General features: G+C 40.7%; 1 protein-coding gene across 1 annotated transcript; it reads right to left on the minus strand.

Moving 5' to 3' along the window:
- Positions 1-1,347: 1,347 nt before the first annotated feature.
- BRS3 (bombesin receptor subtype 3) lies at positions 1,348-7,234 on the minus strand. Its single transcript, XM_027533331.1, has 3 exons — positions 6,535-7,234; positions 4,602-4,953; positions 1,348-3,118 (listed from the first exon to the last, which is right to left on the minus strand). Exons 1-3 carry the CDS (start codon positions 6,966-6,968, stop codon positions 2,705-2,707), a joined length of 1,200 nt encoding a protein of 399 aa, XP_027389132.1. The 5' UTR covers positions 6,969-7,234; the 3' UTR covers positions 1,348-2,704.
- Positions 7,235-18,263: the final 11,029 nt, after the last annotated feature.

Genomic DNA, 18,263 nt, shown 5'->3' on the forward strand with positions numbered 1-18,263 from the left:
TAAACCCCTAGTAACTGAGTTAATCTGGAAGTGTCTCTTTATAACCTGTTCCCACCCCACCCCCGCAAGACTTTTTTGCAAGAAATAGTCCAGGTAACAAGCAAAAGCGGGAGGGGGTGGGTCCTTTGTTATAAAGATAATGGGTACCTCCTGAAACTCCAGGACTGGAATGTAGATAGGCTATACAAGCGGCTGCTGGACCCAGGAACCCAGAACCCAGTCAGCTGGCTTCTCCCTGACTGTCCTTTTCATCCTTCTCTTGTTCTCTGTGAAGGGTGATCTCAGTATTCCTGGCATAATAGGCCACCAGCTTCTTGGTGTATAAAAATTAATTAATCTACAAAAGCAGAGACTACCTGGCCAGAGAAGTCACCTACCTGGCCTAGGAAGTCTTTCTGGAAAATGACTGAGTTATACCAAATGAGGTTTTTTGTTTTTTTTTTAATGGCCCATTCAGGATCACTCTGTTGGGGAATTTGCCTCTCCCCATTTTCTTTAATCCCAAGATTTAGTGGAAATCAAAGTAACTCCTTTTGACAAAGTGATGGATCCTTGACTTAAGATGGTTATAATTGCAGAAATTATTTAAACCCAAATTTGCTATTGTCAGTAGGAATGTTTTGTGGTACTATCAACCTCAGTGACAAAGACAAAGACTTAATCTAAGTTTGTGACTTTGTTTTCCTGCTTTGTCGCAGGAAAAAAATATTATGGTCCATTATTCTAAGTCTTGGGTCAGGGCAGACCCTGAGTAAAATTGGAAGTATACAAAATTTATTTTGCATGTGTCCTCCCCCACCCCACCCGCAATTTGGGAGCCTGTCCAAAAAAAAAAAAAAGAAAGAAACATTCCATAGTAGCTTTTCTGAACACAATAGTCAGTGTGAAACAAACTGTGGATTTCCTGTAAGGTTAGCTCTGACAAGGATAATCTGTTTGTTTGTTTGTTTTTAAAGACCACCCCCTCCAAAACAAAAAGCAAAGCCATGCATTTTAATCCCCATTAAATCAATTTCTATCAGATCCCTAAGTTACCTAGGGATTACTCAGGATGAAAAAATCAAAGTTCTTCAAGCTCTAGTTTTATCAACTGCTAAAAAGCTTGCTTAGCTTTTATTATCTGGTACTTTTGTGAAGTTATTTCTAAAATGTTATTCTTAGAGTAAACGTGTAATTTTTACCCAGAGTAAGGAAAATAGTAAAATATTTTGGAATTTGGGAACTTGAAAATACCCTGTGGAGTTAAAATGCATTCTCAGTGATATTCTGTTAGAAGTACTGTTTTTAGAATATAAAGCTACACAAAGTCATTGAAAACTTTATTTCATATTTATTTTTCTTCCCACTTATTACAACATCCATCTCAAAACAATATAAAGACAATTCTAACACCTCTACTTTAAGTAAACCAATTTTGCTTAAATGTAAAGTCTAGTGTTAATATTATATCCCCTTTACAAGCCACGTCTTTAAGCAAAAATTCACAGTTACACAAGCCATTTAAGGAAAGCTCAAAGCTATCAAAAGCACACCCCAAAATCAAGTTCTTGAAAATACAAATTTAACTATCCACAGTTAAAGGCTTTAATTTGCCCCAAGAAAATATTTTCTGAAGCCACAGATCTAAAACTGACACATCTATTGATAAGTTTTTTGAAATAATATTTATTATAACTTTATAGCGTTAGCAAGTAGGAACAGAGGATAGAAAATCAGAACCTTCAATCTGATTTCCAAGGGCAGAGATTAATTAGGTCACACTTATTAGAGGACTTAGGCACACATCAGGTTTAAGATAGTCAAGCAGAAAGATGATCTGATAACAACTAAACACCCAGGTGTTAGGGATTTCACGTGGTACTTCTGCATTTTTTAGAGAGAGGGCACTGCTTACCAGAAAGAAATGAATTTTCTCAAAGGATGAATTTCAGACAGTGACAACCTTGCAGACTTTTTGACAAGGATCCTTCTTTGGAGCCCTCAAATTACGCTAAACATGGCCAGTGATTCTGCCTATGAAGGAGACAGGTTCTTCACAATATCTGTGAAAGATAACTTTGCCCAATTATCAGTCAATGGGAGTTGTAACTCCAGAACTCGCCTAAGTGAGTAAGTGCTGACCTAGTAAGGCAAACACCCAGCCCCAGATCCTTACTTAACACTGACCCCTCAACGCTGTCATTGCCATTGCACAGCTTTAGTTCCAATGGCGTAGAGATTAATGGAAAAGGGTAGTCAAGAACAAATTGTGTGAAATTTTATTTTTTAAGACTTCATTTTTTTTAAGAAAATTGCAGAAGAGATGTTTTACCTCTCTTTGATCCCCTTTTCATATACAAAGTATAATCTCTAGATTTACACCACATAATAAACACAAACACAGTTTTATGTAAATCACAAGAGTATATGAGAAATTATAAGCATCGGAGATGTGATGGAAGGTTTTTAAGTGCCATGTGTTCTTCCTATTTGGCCTCTGACATAGACAAATGTGTCACTATACCTAGTGGGGCTCCATTTTATTTAGAAAGCCCAGTAATGTTAATGCTTGTACACTGAAGAAAACTATGATTTGTCCAATCCTTTCCTCCTAAGATTTCACCACAATTTACAAGCCATTGAAGTCCTGACACCATATACCTACACATAGCTCAGGGTTGAACAGACACTCTGGGAGGAAAAAATACCATTTTTAATTGAAAAGCTAGACTCTGTCATCTTCCTTCTTCACACTGCAGCCAGTGAATAGGGACACACTAATTTCGGACATCTGAGTGCTTGCAGCACCCGGGACCCTTCCCATCACTGCTAGGTTGTCAAGAGGGGTATTAGCAGCAGAAGCGTCAGGCACCCCTGCCTTGCAACAGAATAACTGAGCTTTAAAATGCTGCTGGAAGGTATTGCTCAGCCAGTAAAGAGCAAAGGGGTTTACACAAGAATTGCTGAAAGCCAGAATCCGAGAGATGATGGTGACAATTAAGTGAACGGTAGAGGAGTCCGTATAGTTTTGAGAAGTGAATGAGCGGTAGAGATACAGAAGGTGATTCGGCAACCAGCAGAGAGCAAAGAGAGCCACCAGCACCAGAACTGTTCTGGCAATTCGCTTCCGGGATTCAATCTATAGAGAGAAGAAAAATGACAGCAACAACAACCAAAAACCAAGAACCCATCGACAAAACAAACAAAACACACCCAAAAGAAAACATTGAGCTGGCAGAGATTTTAAAAAGCCATTTTCTAGATTAACTGAGAAATTTATAGTTAACAGGCTGGTGTCTCTTTGCGCAGGCAAGTGTGGGAAGGCAGCCTGTGGCTCTAGAATACAGCAAGTGAATTGACATAGTAACCTGTGATGTTGGTCTCTGATTAGCTCTAATTCAGACTCCTATCCCTGGTTTTGAGATACTCTAGGGTGTCTCTAACTATCTCAAGGAGTGTTGTGGAACCATTGAAGATTTAATTTTATTAAGAAGTAAATGCTGTACAAAACTGTTTTAACTGCATCAGCAGAGGCTGACTAAGTTTGAACAGTCTTCTGGGGATTGTGAAAGTTGACAAACTTGTACCTAAAATTATTTTTAATGTATAGGAATTCTCCCCATATAGTCAGGGGAATAAAAACCAATGTGCCATCCTTCATATATGAAAATAATCCTACCTACACCTCTTAATAAGAGAAATGACCCAAATGAAGTGCAGACATTGCCTGTAGTCACAGATAGAGCAAAGAAAACTGTTCACGTGGGCATGAAAATGCAACTTTATAAAATAGTGAATAAATAAATAGAATACAACTATAGCCTCCTGAGCACCACTGTTGAACCAACTGAAAGGACTAGCTTGGAAAAAAAGCACTGAGCTCTCCATGTACTGGTCAAGAGGTAAATGGAATCATCTCCCACCCAAGAAAGATAGAAATCCTGTTGGTTTTTTTTTTTTTTAATTAAGTGGAACAATGTTTTGCCAATATTCTTTTTATTCCATTCATATTTATGAGAGCAGAGCACACCTGGGTCTTGCAATGGCCTTAATCAAGCTACTGTGAGTCACTGTGTTCTCTTGCCACTGGCGCTGGGTCCCTCGAGACCCCCTGCCCCCAGTCTGCTCATCTGTGTGTAAGTGGTTTGCATTGAATAATGTTATGGCTTCTTGCCAGTTCTACCATCCTGTGTTTTTCTATCATTCTGTTACACTTTCTAAAACAAAAGATGCTTCACTTTATAGTCTCACCTTGTGTGATGTTTCTCACTGTTCTATGGGGTGATTTTTTGACTTACCCCAAACTTCAGCTGCCCCTTTTCTAATAATAACAGTCCTACCATTTACTGAACATTTACTGTGCAGTAGGAACTATGTTAAGCATTTCATATATATCATCCAGTCCTCATTTTCATTTTATACATGAGGAAAGTGAGGCTCAGAGAGGTTAAGTAGTTTGCTCAAGATTGTTCAGCTGGTATGGAATTAAATCCTGGGTCTGACAGACTCCAGAGCCCAGGATCATAGCAAAAATATGATTCCGCTATTGTATTTATTGTCCAAAGGTGCAAAAGGAGGCATTTCCCTTCTAAATACATGCATGAGTGCTGATGAATACATACCTGCTTGCGGGCATGGCTTTGTTCCTCAGTAGGTATGTTCAAGGTGCTTTTGTAAAGAGTTCTAGCAATCAGAGAGTAATAGACAGAGATAATCGAAAGTGGAATAATGTAGAATACTAAGAAGCACAGCAGAGAATGTATCTCTTGCAGGAGCCTCTCAGAAACAGGGTAAGAGGCACACACTTTAAATGTTACGTTTTTGTCAGGATCTTGAAAAGTATATACATTTGAAAATATAGCCTCCGGTAGAGCAATGATCATAGACATGATCCAGATGCAGCCAGCTTTGGCACAGGTCTTCAGGATGGCATTTGGGGGCTGACGCTCCAAGGGCTTCACAACTGCCTTGTATCTAGAAACATATAATCACAGCAAAAGGCAAAATCAATATCAAAATGACAGAATCTAAAAATTAGAAGTGACCTTAGTGATCATCCAGTTGTACCTCCTATCCATATGTATATAACCAAGTCAACATTAACCAGCTGAAATTGGCTAGGATTTCCAATACACATAATACATCCCAGTAATTTTTATTTATGCTAATCACTTTTTCCTTTTATTCACTGTTGAGATAGTCCAGGTTTGCAATTTATATGCTTTTCTTGTAGATCCTCTATTTAGGGCAAATGAATATTTTTTGGGCATGATTTTGTGTGTGATGGAGAGTAATTCATTACCTGTGTATTACCTTAAGTGTTCTAAAAGACTTCAATTTTAAGTAAGTGACTGATATTAAATCTAATTCTCCTTTCTTCATGAGTGAGCAGTCATCAACCTTACTAGAAAAGAATTCTATGAGTTTATGCTGAAAAGAGGAGAGGGTTAATTTCTTCCCTGTTCAAATGCTAATTTCTTGCCCAAGCCAATCTGTAGGTAGTTTCGGGGCAAGGCAAGGGTGAAACCGAAAAAACCCTATACCCATGCAAAGATGCCTCCTTATTCTGACAAATCTACCTCAAAATCTATATAGCCTTTAAGTAAATCTGTCCTCAAACAGAATATAAAACCAGTCAAAGAAAAACTCCATAAAAGACACAAGGAAAGCTTTTCTTCCTCTCAGATCCTGGAATCTGAAGAAGCTTTTCCTTCTGGTACTGCCAGACATTGATTACTTACCGGCTTCTTGCAGGCTTTTTAAAGCATCATCTTAAACATTTGGAGCCTTAATTTTTTATGCTTTCATAGTTATTATTCTACAATAGGCGCACAGAAAAACACAGTACTTAGGCTGAAAATATCCTAACAGAGTCCAAACACCCTGACTGCCAGAGGTTCTCACACACTCCATTCATACAGCTCTAAAAGTCAACCGGGATTAATTTATGTCTCTGGAAACGAGAATGTCATTGAACGCCTATAGAAAAAAACAAATACAATTAAGTCACGACATTATACTGAGTTACCAGGAAGCCAAAAGCCTCACCGTTTTTTCACCATTAATTAATTTGATTCATTTCAAGTAAATTACATGCATGTATCTTTTTTTACCATTCTTCCGGTAGACAGTAATGCATATGCAGTCAATTTCACACCTATGCTGATGTTTTAATGTTGACAATATTGCACCACTAGGCTGCACTAATGTATAAAGCATAAATTGTTTTTCTTTTTCACCTGGAACAATTTGCCTTAATAAATTGAGGGGAGGGGGGAGACCGTTCGGTATTCTTTCAAACAAACAATTACAGTTCAAAGAAAATAAACGATCCCTGAAGCACACAGTTTCAATCTCTCCTCTAATGCTAACACAGAAATTTTAACATTCTCATATCAACTTTTATTTAAAATGCCTCCCGATTTCCCAATCTTACATCCCGATTACAGAGTGTGAGAAAAGCAGCAGAGTAGCCAGTGAACGCTACATACAAGCTTTCCTTTCTTTTTGTCTTATTTCACATCCTGGCAAATAGAACTGAGAAAAGAAACCCACCTGTCAGCACTGAGAATTGTTAACGTGAACACTGATACACCGACAGAAGTGAGCCGGATGAAAGAGAGCACCTTACATCCAATTCTTCCGAACAGCCATCCCTCTGCCAGGTAGTGGGTTGCATCGACTGGCACACAAGTTAGCAGAAGTAAAAGATCTCCAAAAGCCAGGCTGGTGATGAAAATGTTGGGAACTGTTTGCATGGATTTGGTCTTGAAAAAGACTTTGATGAGAATAGCATTTCCAAGGATGCCCACTGAAATGATCACGGCATAAGTGATATAGATGGCACACAATGCTTCTATTCCTGGAGAGTTGTCTCCGGTCCTTCTTTTATTTGTGGAATCATTAGGGACGACGGAGCTCGATAATTCTGTGTCATTTGTGGTTGAAATTAAAGTCTGATTAGGTGACTGAGGCTGCCTTTGAGACATTTCTTCTAAAGCCAATGCCTTGAATATTTCTTCTGCTCAGTTCAAATGTAGTTGATTGTCACGTCTAATGCCTACGTCTAGTAATGAGATGGTAGAGGAACAGAGCAGAATGGCAGGCAAATCCAAGACACTCAGATACTCCTTTCCTTCAGTTGTTCTGTGTCTCCCAGCATGCTTGGCTAAATGCTTACTGATCTGGCACTAGAGGGTGGGAGGTGGAGGAGTTTTATTGACAGTTTTATTTCATGACGTTTCCATGACAGAAGGAGGGGGTATGGGAAATGCTCTGCAGTTGCTTATTCTTTCCTGTTGGGGAGTCTTAGGACTACCCAGGTGTTATTAAATAATACTTATTGTTTACTAGAATCACTCCGCTTCCATACCTAGCCACGAAGATCTGTATGGATTTTGTCAATTTTCATCCTTTTTTCTGCATTCAGCAGGTGGCCTAGTGTGCTCTCTTTTACAGGAAATAAACATGTATGTCCCCTGAAGCACAAACTTGAATCCACTCCTCCAGGTTTAATATCAAAGAGGTGCTGAAGCAACAAATCATGTCACAACCAAGGAGGGATAATTCAGGTGACCTGGGCTTATCACCTGATTCTGACACATGGTAATTCCCAATCCTGCATATTACGAGGGCCCTGATACACAATATCAAAGCAACCTTTAAGAGATGCCAAATCCAGGCAAACCACCAGTTGCTTTGTCTCTAAATGTCCTAATAAAACACCATTTACTGTTTGACTTGCTGTTTTAATGCCATGTATTTTTGTAAATGTTGTTTAGGGTGTCTCCCTTTAGAAATGGTTAAAAAGGAACCTGCCTGGTTGCAAAACAAAACAATGGAGAATACAACTCAAGGTTCTGACGCAAAAGGACTTGTAAGAATGAAAATCATTCTTTTCAAGTGAGGGAATGCCTCAGGCTATTCTAGAGGTTGGGCATGTAGACAATGTTTACATTAACCCAAGGAAGCAGAAAATAAAAGCAATCCTCATAGTACCAGCAAGAAATGCCCCTTGTTACAGAAAATGTATGTGATTTCTGTGTGTATATGAGGGGTGGGGGTTGTTTGACAGTGGAAGGCCAGCAGTTTAAAGGTATTGGATAATATTACCTGCTCAGAAATATTCTGTGAAATGATCAAACTCAGAGGATAATCTCTCAGCTAGAAGAAACTTTTTGTAGTAAGGTGCTTATAAATATATCTAGATCAGAATCAGTCTGGAAAGTGATATGACAGACAGTAATATATGTGGTTAGCCAATGAACAGCAGTAGCAAACAAAGATTGCTTTTATACTGACAGAATAATAAGCATGATAAATTCTACAGGGAAAGTGAATTGGGTGAATGGAATCAATTACCTGGTTAATTTGAACAACCTAAACCACACCTATTCTCCACCCCCTTATGAAATTATCCTCATAGCTTGAATTACCCAGTGAAATAACTGTTTTTGATGGGAAAGAGGAGGGGAGATGTTTGGATAAACCCAAACCCCTGAACTTTGATGTATATCAGTTCAGTTCAGTTCAGTCGCTGAGTCCTGTCCGACTCTTTGCGACCCCATGAACTGCAGCACGCCAGGCCTCCCTGTCCATCACCAACTCCCAGAGTTCACTCAAACTCATGTCCATCGAGTCAGTGATGCCATCCAGCCATCTCATCCTCTGTCGTCCCCTTCTCCTCCTTCCCACAATCTCTCCCAGCATCAGAGTCTTTTCCAATGAGTCAACTCTTCACATGAGGTGGCCAAAGTATTGGAGTTTCAGCTTTAGCATCAGTCCTTCCAAAGAACACCCAGGACTGATCTCCTTTAGAATGGATTGGTTGGATCTCCTTGCAGTCCAAGGGACTCTCAAGATTCTTCTCCAATACCACAGTTCAAAAGCATCAATTCTTCAGCGCTCAGCTTTCTTCACAGTCCAACTCTCACATCCATACATGACCACTGGAAAAACCATAGCCTTGACTAGATGGACCTTTGTTGGCAAAGTAATGTCTCTGCTTTTCAACATGCTATCTAGGTTGGTCATAACTTTCCTTCCAAGGAGTAAGCGTCTTTTAATTTCATGGCTGCAGTCACCATCTGCAGTGATTTTGGAGCCCCAAAAAATAAAGTCTGACACTGTTTCCACTGTTTCCCCATCTATTTCCCATGAAGTGATGGGACCAGATGCCATGATCTTAGTTTTCTGAATGTTGAACTTTAAGCCAACTTTTTCACTCTCCTCTTTCACTTTCATCAAGAGGCTTTTTAGTTCCTCTTCACTTTCTGCCATAAGGGTGGTGTCATCTGCATATCTGACGTTATTGATATTTCTCCTGGCAATCTTGATTCCAGCTTGTGCTTCTTCCAGCCCAGCATTTCTCATGATGTACTCTGCATATAAGTTAAATAAACAGGGTGACAATATACAGCCTTGACGTACTCCTTTTCCTATTTGGAACCAGTCTGTTGTTCCATGTCCAGTTCTAACTGTTGCTTCCTGACCCGCATATCAGTTTCTCAAGAGGCAGGTCAGGTGGTCGGATATTCCCCTCTCTTTCAGAATTTTCCACAGTTTATTGTGATCCACACAGTCAAAGGCTTTGGCATAGATGTATATACCCTTAAGTAATTTCATGCACTGGGTTCACTCTTTAAGATCTGCTCTACAAAAAATGGCTCTCCATTGTATCATTCATCTGTTGATGGACATCTAGGTTGCTTCCTTGTCCTTGCTATTGTAAATATTGCTGCAATGAACACTGGGGTAGACGTGTCTTTTAGAATTGTAATTTTCTCAGGTATATGCGCAGTAGTGGGATTGCTGGGTCACATGGTAGATTTGGACTTCTCAGGTGGCGCTAGTGGTAAAGAACCCACCTACCAATGCAGGAGACATAGAAGACCCGGATTTGATCCCTGGGTTGGGGAGATCCCTTGGAGGAGGTCATGGCAACAACCCACTCCAAGATTCTTGCCTGGAGCATCCCATGGACAGAGGAGCCTGGTGGGCTATAGTCCATGGGGTTGCAAAGAGTTGGACACGACTGAAGTGATTTAGCATGCAGCATGGCAGATTTATTCCTAGCTTTTTTTAAGGAATCTCCAAAATGTTCTCCATAGTGGCTATATCAGTCTACGTTCCCACCAACAGTACTAGAGGGTTCCCTTTTCTCCGTATTTTCTCCTGCATTTATTGTTTTTAGATTTTTTGATGATGGCCATTCTGAGTGGTGTGAGGTGATACCTCATTGTAATTTTGATTTCCATTTCTCTAATAATGAGTGATATTGAGCATCTTTTCCTGTGTTTATCGGCCATCTGTATGTCTTCTTTGGAGAAATATCTGTCTAGGTCTTCTGCCTGTTTTTTGACTGGGTTTGTTTTTCTGACATTGAGCTGTATGTGCTGCTTATACATTTTGGAGTTTAACCCTTTGTCAGTTGTTGTGTTTACAGATATTTTCCCCCATTCTGAAGGGAATATTACTCAGCTATAAAAAGGAATGAATTTAAGTCAGCTGTAGTGACGTGGATGAAACTAGAGCCTCTTATGCAGAGTGAAAAGAGAAAAACAAGTATTGTATATTAACATAATATAAGGAGTCTAGAAGAGTGGTACTGATGAACCTAGTACAGAACGGACTTGTGGACGCAGCTGGAGAAGGTGAGGAACCGAGAAGGGAGGAATTGAGAAAGTAGCATCAGCATATACACACTATCATGTGTGAAATAGTAGGAAATTGATCAATAATGCAGGGAGCCCAGCCTGGTGCTCTGTGATGACCTAGATGGGTGGGATGGGGAGAATGGAGGGAGGCTTGGGAGGGAAGGGACATATCTCGTGGCTCAGATGGTAAAGAATCTGCCTGCAATGCAGAAGACCCAGATTTGATCCCTGGATCGGTAAGATCCCCTGGAGAAGGGAATGGCAATCCACTCCAGTAGTCTTGCCTGGAGACTACCATAGACAGAGGAGCCTGGTGAGCTACACGGGGCCACAGAGAGTTGGACACAACTGAGTGACTAACCCTTTCACGTGTGTGTGTATATGCATGTGTATATATATATATATATATATATATATTTGTGTTGGTTTCTGCCATACAACAACATGAATTAGTCATAATTATATATACATATATATTACTTATTATATGGCAAAAAACCAACACAAAATTGTAAAGCAATTTTTCAACTATTAAAAAATAAATAAATACAAAAGAAAGCAGCTTTCTATATTGTCCACATCTTGTTCTCACAAAGCTAATGATAAAATCTCTTTGGGATTCCTACATAGCATTTCACAGAGCCAACAGTATCCCCCAATTCACACTTCAGCTGATGGCTGCACAGCACTGTTTAGTAAAAAACAAACCCTTGTGTGTGAGTTTTAAAATTACCTGAATTCCAAAGATCTCAGGCACACTTGCCTCGGATTGCAGCCACCAGTGTGTCTTCCCTCCTTCCTCTGCCCTCTGTTCTGAAGAGGTCAGGAGAGAGCAAGAATGTCCAGGATGCTGCTGGTTTTTTGGGCTCTCTAGAATTCCAGAATTCCAGCAGATCAGAGATGGAAGTGATCTTAGACACGATGACAACAAATCCTAAATTTTTTTCAGAGGCAAAAATGAGGTTCAGAGGGGGACAGTATCTCATGCAAGGTCACACAAGCATTCTGTAGCAGAGCTAACATGAAAACAAGTTCCCTCTGGATTCTGAAAGTTTAAAAATCAATGTCAAGTGCTGAAAACCCCTCAGCTCCTGACCATGAGCCATATTTTCTCATTTACATTGTGGACTTAGGTTTTCCATGTGTTTTGTTAACTAAAGAATAAGAGATCTCCAGGCTAACAAATCATGATAGATACTCTAAATGCATCTACTTATGCTTTATTGACTATGCCAAATCTTTGAATATGTTCGGTTCAGTTCAGTTCGGTTGCTCAGTCATGTCTGACTCTTTGCCATCCCATGGACTGCAGCATGCCAGGCCTCCCAGTCCATTATCAACTCCTGGAATTTACTCAAACTCATGTCCATTGAGTCGGTGACGCCGTCCAACCATCTCATCCTCTGTCGTCCCCTTCTCCAACTGCCTTCAATCTTTCCCAGCATCAGGGTCTTTTCAAGTGACTCAGTTCTTCACATCAGGTGGCCAAAGTATTGGAGTTTCAGCTTCAACATCAGTCCTTCCAATGAATATTCGGGACTGATTTCCTTTAGGATGGACTTATTGGACCTCCTTGCAGTCCAAGGGACTCTCAAGAGTCTTCTCCAACACCACACTTCAAAAGCATCAATTCTTCAGCACTCAGCTTTCTTTATGGTCCAACTCTCACATCCATACATGACTATCGGAAAAACCATAGCCTTGTCTAGAGGGACCTTTGTTGGCAAAGTAATGTCTCTGCTATTTAATATAATATCTAGGTTGGCCATAACTTTTCCCCAAGGAGTAAGGATCTTTTAATTCCATGGTTGCAGTCACCATCTGCAGTGATTTTGGAGCCCCAAAAAATAAAGTCAGCCATTGTTTCCACTGTTTCCCCTTATATTTCCCATGAAGTGATGGGCCCAGATGCCATGATCTTTGTTTTCTGAATGTTGAACTTTAAGCCAACGTTTTCACTCTCCTTTTTCACTTTCATCAAGAGGCTCTTTAGTTCTTCCCTTTCTGCCATAAGGGTGGTGTCATCTGCATATCTGAGGTGATTGATATTTCTCCCAGCAATCTTGATTCCAGCTTGTGCTTCCTCCAGCCAAGCGTTTCTCATGATGTACTCTGCATGTAAGTTAAATAAGCAGGGTGACAATATACAGCCTTGATGTACTCCTTTTCCTATTTGGAACCAGTCTGTTGTTCCATGTCCAGTTCTGACTGTTGCTTCCTGACATGCATACAGATTTCTCAAGAGGCAGGTCAGGTGGTCTGGTATTCCCATCTCTTTCAGAATTTTCCACAGTTTATTGTGATCCACACAGTCAAAGGTTTTGGCATAGTCAATAAAGCAGAAATAGATATTTTTCTGGAACTCTCTTGCTTTTTCAATTATCCAACAGATGTTGGCAATTTGATCTCTGGTTCCTCTGCCTTTTCTAAATCCAGCTTGAATATCTGGAAGTTCACAGTTCACGTATTGTTGAAGTTTGGCTTGGAGAATTTGGAGCATTACTTTACTAGCGTGTGAGATGAATGCAATTGTGCAGTAGTTTGAGCATTCTTTGGCATTGCCTTTCTTTTGGATTGGAATGAAAACTGACCTCTTCCAGCCCTGTGGCCACTGCTGAAGTTTCCAAATTTGCTGGCATATTGAGTGCAGCACTTTCACAGCATCATCTTTGAAATAGCTCAACTGAAATTCCATCACCTCCACTAGCTTTGTTCATAGTGATGCTTCCTAAGGCCTGCTTGACTTTTCACTCCAGGATGTCTGGCTCTAGGTGAGTGATCACACCATTGTGATTATCTGGGTCATGAAGATTATTTTTATATAGGTCCTCTGTGTATTCTTGCCATCTCTTCTTAATATCTTCTGCTTCTGTTAGGTCCATACCATTTCTGTCCTTTATCGAGCCCATCTTCGCATGAAATGTTCCCTTGGTATCTTTAATTTCCTTGAAGAGATCTCTAGTCATTCCCATTGTATTGTTTTCCTCTGTTTCTTTGCTTTGATCGCTGAGGAAGGTTTTCTTATATCTCCTTGCTAGTCTTTGGAACTCTGCATGCAGATGGGTGTATCTTTCCTTTTATCCTTTGCTTTTTGCTTCTCTTCTTTTCACAGCTGTTCATAAGGCCTCCTCAGACAGCCATTTTGCTTTATTGCATTTCTTTTTCTTCAGGATGGTCTTGATCCTTGTCTCCTGTACAGTGTCATGAACCTCTGCCCATAGTTCATCAGGCACTCTGTCTATCAGATCTAGTCCCTTAAATCTATTTCTCACTTTCACTGTATAATCATTAGGGATTCGATTTAGGTCATACCTGAATGGTGTAGTGGTTTTCCCTACTTTCTTCAATTTAAGTCTGAATTTGGCAATAAAGAGTTCATGAAGTGAGCCACAGTCAGCTCCCAGCCTCGTTTTTGCTGACTGTATAGAGCTCCTCCATCTTTGGCTACAAAGAATATAATCAATCTGATTTCGGTGTTGACCATCTGGTGATGTCCATGTGTAGAGTCTTCTCTTGTGTTGTTGGAAGAGGGTGTTTGCTATGACCAGTGCATTCTCTTGGCAGAACTCTATTAGCCTTTGCCCTGCTTCATTCTATACTCCAAGGCCAAATTTGCCTGTTACTCCAGGTATTTCTTGACTTTTTAATTTTACATTCCAGTCCCCTATAATGAAAAGGACATCTTTTTTGGGTGTTAGTTCTAGAAGGTTTTGTAGGTCTTCACAGAACCATTCAACTTCAGCTTCTTCAGCATTACTGGTCAGGGCATAGACTTGGATTACCATGGTATTGAATGGTTTGCCTTGGAAACGAACAGAGATCATTCTGTCGTTCTTGAGACTGCATCCAAGTACTGCATTTCAGACTCTTTTGTTGCCTATGATGGCTACTCCATTTCTTCTAAGGGATTCTTACCCACAGTAGTAGATATAATGGTCATCTGAGTTAAATTCACCCATTCCACGCCATCTTAGTTCACTGATTCCTAGAATGTCGACATTCACTCTTGCCATCTCCTGTTTGACCACTTCCAATTTACCTTGATTCATGGACCTAACATTCCAGGTTCCTATGCAATATTGCTCTTTACAGCATCGGACCTTGCTTCCTTCACCAGTCACATGCACAACTGGGTGTTGTTTTTGCTTTGGTTCCATCTCTGCATTCTTTCTGGAGTTATTTCTCCACTGATCTCCAGTATCTCATTGGGCATCTACTGACTTGGGGAGTTCATCTTTCAGTGTCCTATCTTTTTGCCTTTTCATACTGTTCATGGGGTTCTCAAGACAAGGATACTGAAGTGGTTTGCTATTCCCTTCTCCAGTGGACCACATATTGTCAGAAATCTCTACCATGACCTGTCTGTGTGGATAACAAGAAACTGTGGAAAATTCTTAAAGAGATGGGAATACCAGACCACCTGATCCGCTCTTGAGAAATCTATATGCAGGTCAAGAAGCAACAGTTAGAACTGGTCATGGAACAACAGATTGCTTGCAAATCGGGAAAGGAGTAGGTCAAGGCTGTATATCGTCATCCTGCTTATTTAACTTATATGCAGATTACATAATGAGAAACGCTGGACTGGATGAAGCACAAGCTGAAATGAAGATTTCCAGGAGAAATTTCAATAACCTCAGATATGCCGATGACACCACCCTTATGGCAGAAAGGGAAGAACTAAAGAGCCTCTTGATGAAAGTGAAAGAGGAGAGTGAAAAAGTTGGCTTAAAGTTCAACATTCAGAAAACTAAGATCATGCCATCTGGTCCCATCACTTCATGGGAAATATATGGGAACAGTGGAAACAGTGGCAGACTTTATTTTTTTGGGCTCCAAAATCACTGCAGATGGTGATTGCAGTCATGAAATAAAAAGACACTTACTCCTTGGAAGAAAAGTTATGACCAACCTAGATAGTATATTAAATAGCAGAGACATTACTTTGCCAACAAAGGTCCCTCTAGTCAAGGCTATGGTTTTTCCGATAGTCATGTATGGATGTGAGAGTTGGACCATAAAGAAAGCTGAGTGCTGAAGAATTGATGCTTTTGAAGTGTGGTGTTGGAGAAGACTCTTGAGAGTCCCTTGGACTGCAAAGAGGTCCAACCAGTCAATCCTAAAGGAAATCAGTCCCGAATATTCATTGGAAGGACTGATATTGAAGCTGAATCTCCAATACTTTGGCCACCTGATGCAAAGAACTGAGTCACTTGAAAAGACCCTGATGCTGGGAAAGATTGAAGGCAGTTGGAGAAGGGGATGACAGAGGATGAGATGGTTGGATGGCATCACCGACTCAATGGACATGAGTTTGAGTAAATTCCAGGAGTTGGTGATGGACTGGGAGGTCTGGTGTGCTGCAGTCCATGGGGTCACAAAGAAATGAAAACAACTGAGCAACTGAACTGAACTTTACCCTGTAATTCACCCACAAAGCATAACCATGTCTAGTTAATTGTTTGTAGTTCAAGTTGCAAGGCACTTAGCCTGTACAAGATGATTAAGTCCCTTTTTGTTTGTTTTTAGTATACAATAGGTCAATCTTATCATCCAAGGTTTTCAAAATCAACTTCTTGGTTGTAGATTTGCTGCGTAGTCACTCAGTTGTGTCTGACACTTTGCAACCCCGTGGACTGTAGCCCACCAGGCTCTTCTGTCCATTGGATTCTCCTGGCAAGAATACTGGAGTGGGTTGCCATTTACACATTGAACAAATAAATTACTGATCTTCTAAAGTTAGCTTTCATGGTTTCACACCAATTCAGTTAATGTTAGCAAAATCTTAAAAAAATCTCCATGGAACTGGGAATCTAAGGGTGCTGAAGAGATCTACTCCACCTCTAAAGTGGCAGCGAGAGGGATTAGAAGACAGTTGCTCAAGAGAGGCTGCAAATTTGACTCTAATGTCCTCAGCCATCGGTTAAACAGGAAAGGGGCTCTCACATTTTGGTCTGCCTCAGAATCGCCATTACTGCTACTGCTGCTACTGCTAAGTCGCTTCAGTTGTGTCCGACTCTGCGACCCCATAGACGGCCTCCTACCAGGCCCCCCCGTCCCTGGGATTCTCCAGGCAAGAACACTGGAGTGGGTTGCCATTTCCTTCTCCAATGCATGAAAGTGAAAAGTGAAAGTGAAGTTGCTCAGTCGTCTCCGACTCTTAGCGACCCCATGGACTGCAGCCTACCAGGCTCCTCCGTCCATGGGATTTTCCAGGCAAGAGTACTGGAGTGGGGTACCATTGCCTTCTCGCCATTAAGGCATGTCAAAACACAAATTGCTGGGTCTCATGTCCAGAATTTCTAATTTGATTGATCTGGGGTGGAGCCTGAGCATCTGTGTTTCTAACAGGTTCCTTGGTGATAACTGATTCTGCTGGTAGGAGACCACACTCTGAGAATTACTTAATACGATAGAAATTAAAATAATCCAGTTGTCCAGTTGAGATCAAAAAGAGATTTCTGTGGGTCTTCATTAAAGAAAGAGGAATTCTGGACTTCCCTGGTGGTTCGGTGTATAAGAAGCTGCCTGACAATACAGGGGACACGGGTTCAAATCACTGGTCCGGGAAGATCCCACATGCCCCGAGGCAACCAAGCCCGTGTGCCACAACTACTGGGCCCACTCGCTGCAACTACTGAAGCCCGTGGGCCTAGAACCTGTGCTCTGCAACAAGCGAAGCCCCGCTCGGCACCACTAGAGAAAGCCTGCACAAAGCAGCTAAGACCTAGCACGGCCAAAAATACAGAAAAATCCATGTGCCACAATGAAAAGGTCCTGCTTCACGCACGGAAGATCCCATGTGCCACAACTAAGACCTGACATAGCCAAATAATTTTTTTAATGGATAACAAACAAGGACCTACTGTAGAGTACAAGGAAGTGTGCTCAATATTATATAACAACCTAAATGGGAAAGAATTTGAAAAAGGATACGTATATATGTATAACTGAATCACTTTGCTGTACACCTGAAAACTAACATTAACACTACATTGTTAATCAACTATATTCCAATATAAAATAAAAAGTTAAAGAAAGGTAAAAAAAATAAATTTTATAAAAATAAAAAGGAATTCTGTGATGTGACGGATACTTCAAAACTCCTCCCTATGGGAGGGAACATATGTATACCTATGGCTGATTCTTGTTGATGTTTGACGGAAAACAACAAAATTCTGGAAAGCAATTATCCTTCAATTAAAAAATAAATAAATGAAAAAAAAGTCAAAGTGAAGTCGTTCAGTCATGTCTGACTCTTTGTGACCCCATGAACTGCAGCATGCCAGGCTTCCCTGTCCATCACCAACTCCCGGAGTTCATTCAAACTCACGCCCATCGAGTCGGTGATGCCATCCAGCCATCTCATCCTCTGTCGTCCCCTTCTCCTCCTGCCCTCAATCTCTCCCAGCATCAGAGTCTTTTGCAGTGAATCAACTCTTTGCATGAGGTGGCCAAAGTACTGGAGTTTCAGCTTTAGCATCAGTCCTTCCAAAGAACACCCAGGACTGATCTCCTTCAGAATGGACTGGTTGGATCTCCTTGAAGTCCAAGGGACTCTCAAGAGTCTTCTCCAACACCACAATTCAAAAGCATCGATTCTTTGGCGCTCAGCTTTCTTCACAGTCC

This window comes from Bos indicus x Bos taurus, chromosome X (assembly GCF_003369695.1).
Source record: "Bos indicus x Bos taurus breed Angus x Brahman F1 hybrid chromosome X, Bos_hybrid_MaternalHap_v2.0, whole genome shotgun sequence".
In the NCBI taxonomy this organism is placed as follows: domain Eukaryota; kingdom Metazoa; phylum Chordata; class Mammalia; order Artiodactyla; family Bovidae; genus Bos; species Bos indicus x Bos taurus.